The sequence below is a fragment of the Rhinolophus hipposideros genome, assembly GCF_964194185.1.
Source record: "Rhinolophus hipposideros genome assembly, chromosome: 2".
NCBI lineage: Eukaryota > Metazoa > Chordata > Mammalia > Chiroptera > Rhinolophidae > Rhinolophus > Rhinolophus hipposideros.
This window is the reverse complement of record NC_138048.1, coordinates 65902662-65917483: the sequence shown is the minus strand read 5'-3', so window position 1 is coordinate 65917483 and position 14822 is coordinate 65902662. Positions and strand designations below refer to the sequence as shown.

General features: G+C 32.5%; 1 protein-coding gene across 9 annotated transcripts in view; it reads left to right on the top strand.

Moving 5' to 3' along the window:
* MFN1 (mitofusin 1) overlaps nucleotides 1-14822 on the top strand; it is a 31254-nt gene that overhangs the window by 12457 nt on the left and 3975 nt on the right. For 4 of the 9 annotated variants that reach the window (XM_081029424.1, XM_081029426.1, XM_081029423.1 and 1 more), the window contains exons 8-18: nucleotides 192-345; nucleotides 461-528; nucleotides 5894-6015; nucleotides 7384-7510; nucleotides 7643-7747; nucleotides 8059-8161; nucleotides 8304-8533; nucleotides 10450-10602; nucleotides 11435-11631; nucleotides 13432-13566; nucleotides 13688-13734. In XM_081029424.1, the coding sequence (XP_080885550.1) occupies nucleotides 192-345; nucleotides 461-528; nucleotides 5894-6015; nucleotides 7384-7510; nucleotides 7643-7747; nucleotides 8059-8161; nucleotides 8304-8533; nucleotides 10450-10602; nucleotides 11435-11631; nucleotides 13432-13566; nucleotides 13688-13734 (1441 nt within the window). Of the gene's footprint in view, nucleotides 1-191; nucleotides 346-460; nucleotides 529-5893; nucleotides 6016-7383; nucleotides 7511-7642; nucleotides 7748-8058; nucleotides 8162-8303; nucleotides 8534-10449; nucleotides 10603-11434; nucleotides 11632-13431; nucleotides 13567-13687; nucleotides 13735-14298; nucleotides 14476-14822 lie in introns of those variants that run through there. The other 5 variants (XM_081029429.1, XM_081029431.1, XM_081029428.1 and 2 more) reach the window with 2 other exon arrangements.

Genomic DNA, 14822 nt, shown 5'->3' with positions numbered 1-14822 from the left:
TTTAAGAGACAGATTTTCTGTCAGCAAGTATCAAACTTCTTATATTTGAATTATAATTAGGATTTGTTAAGTATATGGGAGCTATTGTTATGATATCACTATAAATGAAGTTTAGTGTAGGCCTGTAACTGTCTGTTATAATTATATTTGTTTAACTATTAAAATTCTTTTAATATCCTATTTTTCTCTAGGTACGCAGACAGCACATGGAAAGATGCCTACATTTCTTGGTGGAAGAGCTCAAAGTTGTGGATCGTTTAGAAGCACGGAATCGTATCTTCTTTATTTCTGCAAAGGAAGTTCTTAATGCTAGAATGCACAAAGCACAGGGGATGCCAGAAGGTGGTATGTATTTATTAAACATTTCCTTTTGACATACAAGTGTAGGTTATAAAAATGGCTAGAAATGCTACTTTGCTATATTATACTAGGTTTTTAAATCTTCACCTAACTATTACAGGTGGGGCACTTGCAGAAGGATTTCAGTCAAGATTACAGGAGTTTCAGAATTTTGAACAAATCTTTGAGGTAGGGATTTTGTGAATGTATTGGCTAATGTAAAACCCTAGCATTGGTTGGAGAGTGATCATAATGTTCTATTTTCACTATTTATCTTTGTCAATAACTTTACTGTTATTTAGTGTAGTTACTGACACAGCAAGTGAAGCAAGGAAAGTTTGAAGAAAGGAAGTCCCTGCAAAATGGATGATCCGTAAGAATTGAGAATTAAAGATTGTAATTTCTTTCTTAATCATTTTCCTTATGTATTTGTATTTAAATGAGAAGTTACTTTCTAATATTGCTTGTGTTTTGCATTGAGGGAAGTTCTCTATATGTAATTTGGGGCAAGACTAAAATGTAATGGCTGTTGGGTTGGAATAGAGCAAAGTGAAGATAATCTTTTTTTCTTTTGTACCATAGTATTTATAGAGATAAATATAACATAGTTAATGTCATTTGACAAAAGTTTATTACATTTCTAAAACTGTTGTCACCTGTTACTCTTCACATTTTATGCCAAATGTCCTGAACACATGAGTGAATACAAAAACAACTAAAAAATAGGTCCTGTACTTTAGGGATCTGATAGGAATTACTGAGGCATATGAATAGCTAATGTGTGTGAAGCATTGGGAAGGGAGGATACACTTCTTTATGTTTTGATATAGGTTTTTTATTTAAAGACATTGAAACTCATCCTGCATTTGACTGGAAAGTTTTTCAGATGTTAAAAGACATCTAAATTCTTACTTAGCCTTATTTGATCTAGGTCTGCTTAGATTGTATATCCTCTTCTCACCCTCAAGTGAACACAAAGATTGCAGACCTGAAAAAACTTCCACCTATAATTATTCTTCCTTATAAACAGTAACCGCTTTAATAGTAAGGACATGAATGTTGAATGTACTAGGCAGAATTTTTTTAAAATTAAACATTTGTTCACTATCCCCTGTCTTTAATTTGGTGAGAGGCAGAAAGATTATTAGGTAGGTGAAGACAAAGTGTTTAAGAAAGAAAACCCACTACCAGCTATCTTGGTAAGATCTCGCTAATTATTCAGAGGCAGATGTTCTCTCTAGCTAGGCTATAGGATACATGAAGTCCCAGTTACTCAAAGATCATTTTCTTTGTTTATTTTCTTTCCCTTTTGTTTTGACAAGAGATTTAATTCTCTCCTCTCTCTCATCAGTTATTTCATCCATAGGGAAAATATTGGGGAAAGGATCTGTTGTTCTGTTTCCTTTGTCTTTTCTTACTTACTGACCTCTTCTTCCTTCTTTTCCTTCTTTTCTCCCTCCCCTTCCTTTCACTCACTTTCTCTTCCCCTCCCTGTTTGTCATTGATTTCTCCTACCAAATAATAATACTATTTTGTTATACCCTTCTTCATATTGATTCCTGGTGCAGCTTTTTCTTTCCCAGGGTATCTCCTTGAAGAGATAGGAATGAGAAGAATAAAATATGTGCCTGTGGAGCACTGGTTCCCAAACCTGGCTGGTCTTGAAAAACCCATGAGGTGCTTTAGAGATCTGCAGATTCCTGACCTGTCCCAGGGACTGATGCAGTTGGGCTACAATGGACCTAGGAATCTGTACATATTCAAAGTTGCCAAGTGATTGCAATAATCAGGCAGACTTAGGAACTATTCTTTTTAATGTTTATAGGAGAGAATTGGCAGTTTACTTTTTTTATTGTCAACGTTCATTTGGGAATCTAAAAATTATATATGGAAAAAACTTTCTGAGCAAGAGCTTTTAAATAAACTCATAGAGAATGTCAGGATTTAGAATGTGAAACTTTTAATTGAAACTTACAGATCTAAGATGAGAGTCAGCTAAAAATTATTTGAATTTACCTAAAGAAATAATCAGCTAGGTCAAAAGTTCTGTCTGAATGTCCAAAGCATTTTCAGTGGAATTGCTTTTTGTTGTTTAAGGAAGAATTTAGGGCTATGAATTTATCTTTGAATGTAGCTTTGGACATATTCCGTGGGTTTCAATATCCAGCTTAGTTTTCATTGTTTATTTTTAATGGTAGTTTTGAAATTGCCCATTCCAGTAGTTCAAATTCGGGTGTTTTAATCCTTCTCATCCAACTTTTGGTTAATTCTTGAATTTTTTGTATTGTGATCACAGAATATGGACTTTATACACATTTTCTTTTCACTTTTAGAATTCTCTTTTTTTGTAGTCTCATAAAACGATTTCTGCGAAAATAAAACCTGTACCAAGTTCATTATTATCAAACAGTCTGATTTTTGCCATGGACTTCTCTGAGATTCATTTGGTTCAAAGGAACTAAATATTAATGAACAGAATAGAGTACAAAGTCCAAAGCTTGGAAATTAAATCAAGTAAAATCAATCAAGAAAATCAACATTAATATGTTCTCTTGTTGTTTTCAACCTGTATGTGGACAGGTATATATTCTAAAGGCCATTTACAAATCTAAATTTCTTTGCTCAAATATTTGGCCATTAACTATTTTTAATAGTTTTGGTTATGTGATGGAAAAGAGATATAAAATAACTCTTTTTGTAAAATGTCAGTGAATTTGTTGTAAAGAACATTTCTGGGACAGCTGGTAAAGTTTGAAAATGAACTCTGTGTTAGGTTGATAGTATTATCCCAGTGATAAATGTTCTCAATACAGTAATTGGTTCTTGGTTCTGTAGCCACATGTCCTCATTCTTAGAAGACACATATTTAGTAGTAAGGTTGTGGTAGCTGCAATGAACTGTCAAATTGTTCAACGGGAAAATATATATATATATATATAATATATATATATATATATATTATATATATATATATTATATATATATATATGTAAAAATACAGGTATATCTTTATGTATAGACATACCTATCTGAATGGAGCATCAGAGAAGGAAAGGTAAACAAATGAGGCTGAATGTTAACATTTGGTATATTTACTTGAAAGGTATATTATATATTGGTGTTCTTTCTTGTACTTCATTTTAAAATATTTCAAAATAATAAGTTGAGTGGTGAATGTTATTGAGTTATCAAGGATCCTTAACAACTTTGTTTTATTTTAATTAAACATAAATATTAATATTTACATATGTGTATCTATGTATGATTAATTACTAGCTGGCTTCTTTAGATGTTAAACTTCTCCATGGAGTTAGAGTTCCTGATAAAATAAGTCTGGGAACTGCTGCGCAGTATATATATTCCCCATGGAGATTCATAAACATATTAGTCTATTGAGAGCTCAGAAATAATTCAATAACAAAACTTGAAATTAGCATTTCCTGTACTTATTTTAGAATAGAGTATTTCTTTTGCTGGTTGACTCTTGATTTTTTCTGATCAGTGGGAACATCATTGTGGGATACTTTTTAATTAAAAGAAGATTGTGTGTTTTCTTCTTTATATTTATCCTTGTATATTTTTGAATCAAGGAGTAACATATTGCCTAATAACTTTTGGAGATCTTTTCTTTTCTGTCTAGTCTAGCTCTTATACTGTGCTGTTGTCTACAAATTCGGGGTCTTCATTGCTGATATCTAGATCTGCTTCATCGAGGAACATAGAATTTCTTTTAACCTTTTTTTTCTTTAAAATATTTTTATGCATTATAGTTTTTGTGGAGATTAATTTGGCAACTTATGAGATACAAATATTTAAAATAAAACTTAAGTTTTGTTTTGGTTGTTAAAAAACCTGCAGTTTACACTTTAAATGTTTAATGTTGTTTAGGTATTGGTTTTCGCTTTGACATGTACAGAACAGAAATGCTGTAACTTCCCTCTACTAGTCTCCTCAGGATTAGTGATATACAGTGATGAATGAATGAGAGTCACCACAAGCAAAAGTGAGACTACACAATGGAAGGAAGTAATAGTCTCTGAGTTAAGTCTTTATAAACTTAACCAAATGACTTACCTCATGTGCTCTATAGCTAAATTAGAAATGAATTTGTTTTGTGTTCTACACCTCAAAAAAAATGCTGACGAGGGCAGCTACAATGGCAAAAAGATTTTAAGAGTCTTTTCTATTTTAGGGAAGTGAACAGATTATCATTTTAGAGATTGTAGAGACATGAAGGCCAAGCATAGGTTATAAATAGTACATTGAATGAATATGTAACATACAGATTTCAAGATAATAAATACAGGACTAGAGTACTAAGTGAATACTTTTTAAAATCTGTAAGCTATTTAATGAAGGATAGTAATTAGTTTAGGAAGTAATGACTACAACTTTGTACTACTGATATATAAAAAGAGGTTCAAGAAGATGAATTCAAAGAAATATTGGAGATGGGGTATATCCCAAATTTTAAACAGTTTATCATAGAAAATAAACATGGCCTCTTAACAAAACATCTGTTATAGTTACTTATGTTGTGACCCAGGTGAACATTTCTTGATCGTTCAAAGACTTGATAGTATCCCTCTGTCAACATTTGTAGTTGTTTTCAAATGTGATGTCAGTACAGAGTTTCACTTTCTGTGAAGTAAAACTGAAAGGCTGATTTTAATTTAATAATTTTGCAAACATTCAATGATGAATTACCATAAATATTTTAAATAACATGTAGCCTGCACACATATAGAAATTGAAACCAAAATTTCGCAAAATAAACATCCGTCACTATGTGATGCATTCTGATACGTTCTCTTCTATTTAAAAAAAACACTGGTCATGAAATTCTAATTATTTTGTACAGGTATTAACAGATTGTGAGTTGCATTTATCTCGAAAGTGAAACAAATGAGATGGGGTATCATTGGGACCTGTAGGCACACACAGACCAATGCCAGTAACAGGATTATCTTTGAAATAGCTGTAGTTATTTTTCTATCAGCAAAGTATTACTTAGGTTATTTGTTGTTAAAGAATAGTTTTCAAATTGTTCAAGTTTTAATCTGTAAAAGCTCTTTTTAATAACATATATGAATCATATCATTCAACTAATATTTTTTAATATGACAGAATTCTATAATTCAATAAAGAGCTTTGTTAGGTTATCTATTGCAAATATGAGAAAAATCAAGATAGATTAGAAGTAGATTAAAGGTGATACAAATAAAATTACTGATTCTAAAGGAAAAACCTTTTTTAACATTGAAAATAGTATCCTATTTATTTATTTTTAAGAATAAATACAGTAAAAAAACCATTACACATTACTGTGTGAAATTACACAAAGATTTGGACTTGCTGTTTTAAAGCTTTTTTTACTTTTGAATCTTTGTAATTTCTTTAACGTTTGTAATTTTAAGTTGTGTTCATCATGCATTTATTTTCTATCCTTATTTCTGTTTTGGTTAAAGTTGTAAACAGCAAGTTTTTGTGTTTAAATTCCTAAAAATGTTGGGATGGAATTACAGTAATGTGTTATGGCTTGGGCCCCTCGCAGGAGTGTATCTCGCAGTCAGCAGTGAAAACAAAGTTTGAACAGCACACTATCAGAGCTAAACAGATACTAGATACTGTGAAAAACATAATGGATTCAATAAACGTGGCAGCAGCAGAGAAAAGGTATGAATACATTTTATTGCAAACTAAAAATATAATTTTTTGTGTGTCAATATGAATTCCTTAGACTAAGGTTTTAAATTGTTATAAATACTTTTCCTACTAAAAGCCTTGTGGGTGTAACTGGTGCCCACTTGTATGTTTTTAAGTGAAGAAACTGTAAATATTTATTCTACAGCCTTGCATACATCATTTACATTCCCTGGATCTTGGTATTGTCGTGTATGAGTTGTGGTTTTAAAATGTTTGGTGGCTTTTAAATGTCTTTAAAGCAGAGGAGGAACCATTTCTTCAAGCTGAATTTCTTGAAGAAGTCCAAAACAGGTGGCCCTCTTTTTTATATTCAACCCATGAGTCATCTTTTATAAATTCATACATTTATAACCTTGAAATCACTCTTTTATGCCAATGTGGTTTTCATCAGCTGGTAAACAAACAGAGTGATTTTACCTGCCAGCTGGAAAGTCAATTTGGTAAGCACTACCCTGTATGTTATACTGTACTGCACTGTTTTATTCATTTATTACTTTATAAAGGTGAAAATGAATATATGAAAGTGTCAGCACTTTTGAAGAAAAGGGTAGTTCTCACAGCCTTGGTACACTTGAAAGAAAGATCAGGATGTCATTAGAAGTGACAAACATAATGATGTTAAGCCTCATTTGAACCTTTTAGCAGAACTTGAGCCAATCAAAAGAAAGGTATGAAACATTAACGATTAAGTCCAAGATGACATTTAATTGGGAATTTTAAATGTACTTGATAATGCTGAAAACAAAACTCCTTTCATATCTAAATCTGTTGCCTAATTTCAACACTTTTGCAAGAATGTGTTATAAACAAAATTCAAGAATTTCCAGCTTATAAAACAAAACAGAATCCCGTCTGACCTCAGCCCCCTATGCATTATTTCTGTATAATGAGATTATGTTGTCATTTATGTCCCTTTCAGCTCAATTGCTTTATTACAGTAACCAAAGTGAGTATTTGGTCTGCTGGATTGAACTTCTTAATTTTTAAAAATACAGGACATTGAATTAAACATGGCACAAAGAAGATGTGATTTGAGGATGGTTTGTATAATCATAAAGTCTTGGGAGTTCAGTTCATGTCTATGAAGTGTTTGGAAACTTAGAGTCCTCATTAATCCTTTGTGGGATTCAGGTGCCACATGAGCGAGAAAGTAGTTCATGTCCAACCAGCTATAAAACATAAGTAAAATATTATTTGAATCCTTTTTGATGTTGAAATATGAGATTTTTTCTTGTATAATGCTAACAGATGGTTCAATACATAATTAAGTGCCCTTGTTTAATTGTTTTGGGATTTTTAATATACCCTGAATATTAATTACTCTTCATACTATAATAGGGTTTATTCAATGGAAGAGAGGGAAGACCAAATTGACAGACTGGACTTTATCCGAAACCAAATGAACCTTTTAACACTGGATGTTAAGAAAAAAATCAAGGAGGTTACAGAGGAGGTGGCAAACAAGGTGGGTAACTACCTTTATGATTAAAATGCTGGGAATGGAAATATTTTTGATGATGCTAAAAATGTTATCCCTGTTGCTTTGAGTAGTTGATAATCTTGTTTAATATTTTTACTCTTGATTTTTATATTTCAGGTTTCATGTGCAATGACAGATGAAATTTGTCGACTCTCTGTTTTGGTTGATGAATTTTGTTCTGAGTTTCATCCTACTCCAAGTGTACTGAAAGTATATAAAAATGTAAGAAAGTTAAATTTTAGTTAAAAGTTTTTCAGATAGTCTCCTCACCTTGATCTATACTCTTTCTTATGTAGTGGTTTGTCCATTTTAGTGTCTTTATGGCCATCAGTATGTGATTGAACTGTTACTCCACGTGCACACGTGTGCACTCTTATAATAAATGTAAACTATTTTATATATAAAGTGCACAGAAAAGTTATCCTCTTAGAATAAGAATAAGATTATTTTAGTGCTTACTACATGTTTAGAGTTTTATAAAATCTGCTTATATTCTAGAGAAAAATAATGTAGACATTTACTGTTTTTAACAGGAGTTAAATAAGCACATAGAAGATGGTATGGGAAGAAATTTGGCTGATCGGTGCACCAATGAAGTCAACACTTCAATGCTTCAGTCCCAGCAAGAAATTATTGGTAATATATCGACAAGTTCATGTGTAGTTTTTTTCTTTATTTTGTTGGTAAAGGATTCATTTTCCTGTAGGTGTTTTATAAAGTGTAGAACCTTATTTATTATTGTTTCTTAAAGTAAATGTCATAATTTTGTTCTTTCTAGAAAATTTGAAGCCATTACTTCCAGCTGGTGTACAGAATAAACTACACACACTGATTCCTTGCAAGAAATTTGATCTCAGCTATGACCTAAATTGCCACAAGTTATGTTCAGATTTTCAAGAGGATATTGTATTTCGTTTCTCCTTGGGCTGGTCTTCCCTTGTTCAGCGTTTCTTGGGCCCTACGAATGCTCAGAGGGTGCTTCTAGGATTATCAGAGCCTATCTTTCAGGTATGGTTTTTTTTGGTTTATTTTTGTTTATTTAAAGTAGGCTTTTTATCAGGTGTTTATTGCTGTACTACTACACAGGTATGTGTCTTTGATTCTACCAGTTGAGATTCTACTTTTTCATTTTGCTTATGTGATTTTTCTCTAATAGAACTAGCTGTGTCAAATTTGCATATTTGTGAGTTAATATCTGTCACAGAGCCATTTCTGAATTAGGCATACTATGCATAAGGGAAAACCAATTCCAAAGTTTTTGTCCTGTACTGTTTCAGGTCATTCATCATTCATTTTTGAAACTTTTTTTATTTTCTTCAAAGTTTTGCTTTCAGATGTAAAATAAATTGTAATGAATCTAAATGTTTTTAAAAACTTTTTTGAATTTATCAATTAATTTTTAGAAAATTTATGGAGTTGTAAAACCATCACGACAATCCAGTTTTAGAACATTTCTAGTTCCCCAAAAGATACTTTGTGCCCCTTTGCAGTCTGTCATCATTTCCACCTCCAGCCCTACTGCTAATCAGCTTTCTGTAGCCATCATTTTGCCCTTTCTGAATGTTTCCTATAAAAGGAATGAAAAAATGTGTCCTTTTTTTGACTGGTTTATTTCAATTGGCATAATGTTTTCAAAGTTCATCATTGTACACAAATGTTGTAGCCTATATCAGTACTTCATTCCTTTTTTAAAATAATTTTTTTTTTAATTGGGGATTATTGGGGAACAGTGTGTTTCTCCAGGGCCCATCAACTCCAAGTTGTTGTCCTTCAGTCTAGTGGTAGAGGGCACAGCTCAGCTCCAAGTCCAGTCACCATTTTCAATCTTAGTTGCAGGGGGCACAGCCCACCATCCCATGCGGGAATTGAACCAGCAACCTTGTTGTTAGGAGCTCGCACTCTAATCAACTGAGCCATCCAGCCGCCCCAGTACTTCGTTCCTTTTTATGGCTGAATAATATTCCATTATACATATCACACATTTTATTTATCCGTGCATCAGTTGATGGACATTTGAGTTGTTTGTACTTTTTGATTATGAAAAATGATGCTGTGAACACTCATGTACTGTTTTTTATGTGGACATCTGTTTTCATTGTCTTGAGTACTTAGGAATGAAATTGCTGGACCATTTGGCAAATCCATGTTTCACTTTCTGAAGAACTGCCAAACTGTTTTCCGAAGTGGCTGCACTACTTTACATTCCTACCAGCAATGTATTAAAGTTCTGTTTCTCAGCATTCTCATTTAGACTTGTTATTGTCTGTCTTTTTTATTCTGTTGGATGTGAAGTGTTACCTCATTATAGTTTTGATTGTATTTCCCTAATGACTAATGATTTTGAACATCTTTTCTTGTGCTTTTCGCTATTCATGTATCTTGATTTATGAAACATCTATTCAAATCATTTGCCCAAGTTTTAGTTGGATTATTTGGCTTCTTACTGACTTGTACTTCTTTATACATTCTAGATAAAAGTCCTTTATCAGGTATACGGTTTCCAAATATGTTTTTCTAGTCTGTGGTTTGTCTTTTAATTTTCCTATGATGTATTTTTTAAGTGTAAAACTTTAATTGTGAAGTCCAATTTTATTTTAAAGGATTATGTCTCTGGTGTGAAAACATTTTTTAAATACAGTTTTAATTTAAGAGTTGAGGGCCTACTGTTACAGATAGACTCATTATACACTGTGAAAATTCATTATTCTTTACAATATTGGTATAGAAAATAATTTGTCATAGAAAATAAGTTTCAGACCATTTTTATTTTCTTCCTATGTTTATGGTAAATTCATTAATTGGAGTCTTTCTTTTCATTGATTTACTACTATAATTTTAAAAGAAATGGAACAGAATTTTATAAATGTAACTATTGCGTTTGTATTTGTTTAATTGTAATGATTATTTTTTCCCAATCATATTAGCTCCCCAGATCTTTAGCTTCTACTCCCACTGCTCCTACCAATCCAGCAACGCCAGATAATGCATCACAGGAAGAACTCATGATTACATTAATAACAGGATTAGCTTCTCTTACATCTAGAACGTCTATGGGCATCATCGTTGTTGGAGGAGTGGTAAGAAGCAATACTTTTTTGTATAATGGAAATTGAAATTTTTGCAGAGCTGTCTGCTAGATCACAAAGAGAAAGGTATATGTATTTCTCTTTACAGGATCTGTAAAATAACATGAAAAGTTGTAGGTTAAAATTAGTGAATGAAGAAGTTTCACAAGCTTAGTCTTAAATTTTAAAAAAATGTTTATTTTTAAATTGAAATAATTGAAATAACATTGTATTAGTTTTAGGTGTACAAACTAATGATTTGATAAATATATGTGTGTTGTGAAATAATTACAACATACATTTTTAAAAAATACATCTTTAGGAAAGAAACACCACCAACTAGCTGGTCCTTAATGCTTTCTATTTTCCCATCACAGCACATAAAGAAATGATATTTATACATAGAGTAACAAGAATGATCCAGGTTTCTTATGTAGCATTCTCAGAATGCCAAAGGGATCTGCCTTATAGTATTGATGATTACAAAGTAGTTCTTACATATTAAATTTTCATATCATTAACAGTATATACTTAACATGTTTTGGTTTTTGAAACCTCTGACCGAAAAGAAATTAACCTCCCTTTGTGAGCAACATTGAATTAACTTACCAAATGTCTGGCAGATTATGAAAGTTCTTGCCTGATATCTATGTGCTGTTTCCTTTTTCAGCTTGTTTGATTTCTGATTACTTCAGATTTTCATAGAGAAGGAAGATATGTTTTTTTAAAATGGATCTTACTCAAAGATCTGTAGGGAACTGATGAGTTTTCTAAAATGCCTTTTAGTACAATCTCCCTGGTAGTGTTTTTCTTTCTCAAAGTATGTTGGAAATTTATCTTACAGATTTGGAAAACTGTAGGCTGGAAACTTATATCAGTTTCATTAAGTATGTATGGAGCTTTGTATCTTTATGAAAGGCTGAGCTGGACCACCCGTGCTAAGGAGAGAGCCTTTAAACAACAGTTTGTGAACTACGCAACTGAAAAACTGCAGATGATTGTTAGCTTCACTAGTGCAAACTGCAGCCATCAAGTACAACAGTAAGTTGAACGCTTCGTATTTGGTTTTAAAAAAAAAAAGGTTTATTGAAGTATGACATACATGCAGAAAATGTACAGATAAGAGAATAGCTCAAAAATATACCACAATATGAACACACTTTGTTATTATAATAAATACCTGGGTCTACTGAGTGTCTTCTTTCATGTATCTTAAAGATTTGTTTCATTGATTTAGTAAAATATGTAGCCCTCCAGTTAAGTCAATGCGTAATATTCTGTAATTGGATGCTACTGACAGGTGAATTAAAAAGTTCTCTGAGCTGAAGACAATTGCAATTTAATAGAAGAAATAATGTAAATATTTATAATAAAATGTGATAAGGAATATGATAACCTCATAATGTGAGGCTCTAGAATCAAATCATAAAGGATAGTGGATCAATAAAGGTTTCCTAAAGGAGGAGTAGAATGTGCAGAATAGCATGGTCTAGGCAGAGAAAACAGCTCAAACCGAAGGCAAGAAGGTAGGGGAAAAGGAATGTGTTGAGAAACATGAGAGAATTTCAGTGACAGCTGTATATAATAGGGTACATTCGAGTATAAACCTAACACTAGGACAGGGCTGGCTAATTAGGACTCTTGGGAGTGGTATCATTAATATTTAGCTCTAGAACAAATAACTTTGCAATGGTGTGTGTATAGAATGGAATAGATGAAGGAGACAAGAATTTGCAGGGAGATTATACTGTTTCAGACACAACATGAAAGCCTGTTCTAACATAGAGCTTATAGAGAATGGAAACAATGAGGGCATGGATTTGAGACCACTGATTTAGTTCATTTATTCATTTACCAAATATTTATTGAGGTATTTTATATAATTTTAGTATTAAGGAAGATCTTTCATCTAAGGAAGATACCTGGACCTCCAGCAGAAAGCAGCTGAGGTTCACATATGTAGAAACAATATTAATGAAATTCTCCATTCATCTGATCATCAAAAATTTGTTAATTGCCTACCATGTGACGAAAAGTATGGTAGACGTATGGGAAATAAAAAGTTAAAGATAACTTGATCCTTTTCTTTAGAGGACTTCACACTCTAATGGAGGCAACCTGAACTAATTACTCAGTTAAAATAATACTGGTAAAATATTAATTAAATAAAATATTAAAATAATGAAAGATGCTTCCTTTGTCTAATATTGGTACTTGGTGGGATGTGGAGAGAAGGGAGAGGAAAAAGCCCAGGGCAAAGATGAAGATGCACAGAACAGTTGCCGAGAAAGATGAGCAAGTTGTTTAATCGGAGTCCAGAGATGGATTACCTGCCAGGCGTGCTCCCAGTTGCAAAATATAAACATAACGTTGCCAATGCTAACATATTACTAACTAGCATACAAAATAAATGTAACCTATTGGTTCTAGAAATATGGTTAAATGTTGCCATAATTTAAAGTATTTTTGTCTATGTCATAGGAGTTTGTGAAATTTTTCCTGGTCTCAGTAATTTTTGGGGGTAGGAGACAAGAATAGGCTTCTGAAGAAATATACCCATCTTTTGCCTTTTTATAGCTTATTCATATTCACAACCATGTATCAGAGGTAATACCGCCTGCTGAGCATTGTCTTGAGGCCAGATGAAATTAAGCCCACAGTCATTAAGCTCACAAGTGCCATACCCTCCCCATACCATTCTTAGCACCTTGTTCTTATTCTTTGATACCTTATGTTTTAAGTGTTTTTTACCATGTGATCTCCTTTTTATAAGCTTTAAATGAAAGCCTATTCATTTTAAAAGACATTCATGACTGCTGATAAAATATTTTTTATTTTAAGGGAAATGGCAACCACTTTTGCTCGCCTGTGCCAACAAGTTGATATTACACAAAGACATCTAGAAGAAGAAATTGCTAGATTTTCCAAAGAGATAGATGAATTGGAGGAAATACAAAACAATTCAAAGCTTTTAAGGTATTTGAACCATTTTTTCTCAATGTGAACATTTTCTGATAAAATCACTAGTGCATTTGTGTTACAACTTTTAGCTTTCTGTGTTGGCTTAAATTATAATTTTCTGTATTTAATTCCATAGTTTTGCCATTTCAATGAAGGCTAATTTCAACAAGAAGAAACATCAAAGTAAATGGAATTTTTTAGATCTAACTTTACAACTCTTAAGCTATATTTAGTCCCTTTTGAAAGCATAAGTTTTGCAATTCAAAGTATAAGTTTTTAGTCATGTATATCTAAGACCCATACCTTCCATTCTCATTGGGGATTATTGAATATACTTAAATTTGAAACAACAAAAGTAAACAAAGTATCCTACTATAATGTAGAATTCTGGTTTAATGTAATTTATCGTGGACTCTTTGGGGTATAAATAAATTATGCTTTTGGGGACAAGACCAGAAGTATCACCACATGGTCTGTATTTCTTGGCAGTTCTTAACTGTCAACTTTATTAGCCCATTTGCTGGTTCACAGGTCTGGGAGAATCCTTAAGCATCATTTAATCCCTGCTGCTACTTACCAGAGCACATACTACATACAAACCCCCATATAAGAGCAGATTGCATTGTCTGCAAATTGGAGAGACTGTCCTTATAACCTGAATTTGGGGACATATATTTAAAACACTGTGGTAGTATCTCTATAGGGTGTCTTAATCTGCTCAGCAGTCACATTCTCATTGAACCTCAGTTTCAGAGTCTCTGGAGATGACTCCCTGTACCTTCGAACCCAGCCTCTTTTCACACACCACAAACACACCCAAGTGAATTCCAAGTACTCCATTGCTCTTTTCAGTTAGATCATTCCAAGTACAGCCTTTGAAATTTGGTGAAACTACGTCCAGTAGAAGTTTTTTTGTTAACCTCGGTAGGTTTTTAAATGTGTTTCATCTTGTTATAGTAAAACATAAATGATAACAGATTATTGATATTTATGTAGCTCTCTGATTTGGGCAGGACTGACTTGATAAGTATGAATATTTTTGATTTGCAAATTGACCTTTTTCTAACAGGAAAATTTTCAATAACAAATTCCATAATATTTGCAATCTCGACTGTTACTAGCTAATGCTCAGCCATTCAGATAGAATTTAAATTACCTAGTACTTCAGGAGACTTGCCTGAAGAAATATACAGTGGAGTTCATGTGTACATTTAACTTACATGACCTCAAGCATATGCACGCAGCAAAACAAGCCCAAGGGAAAAAGAGAG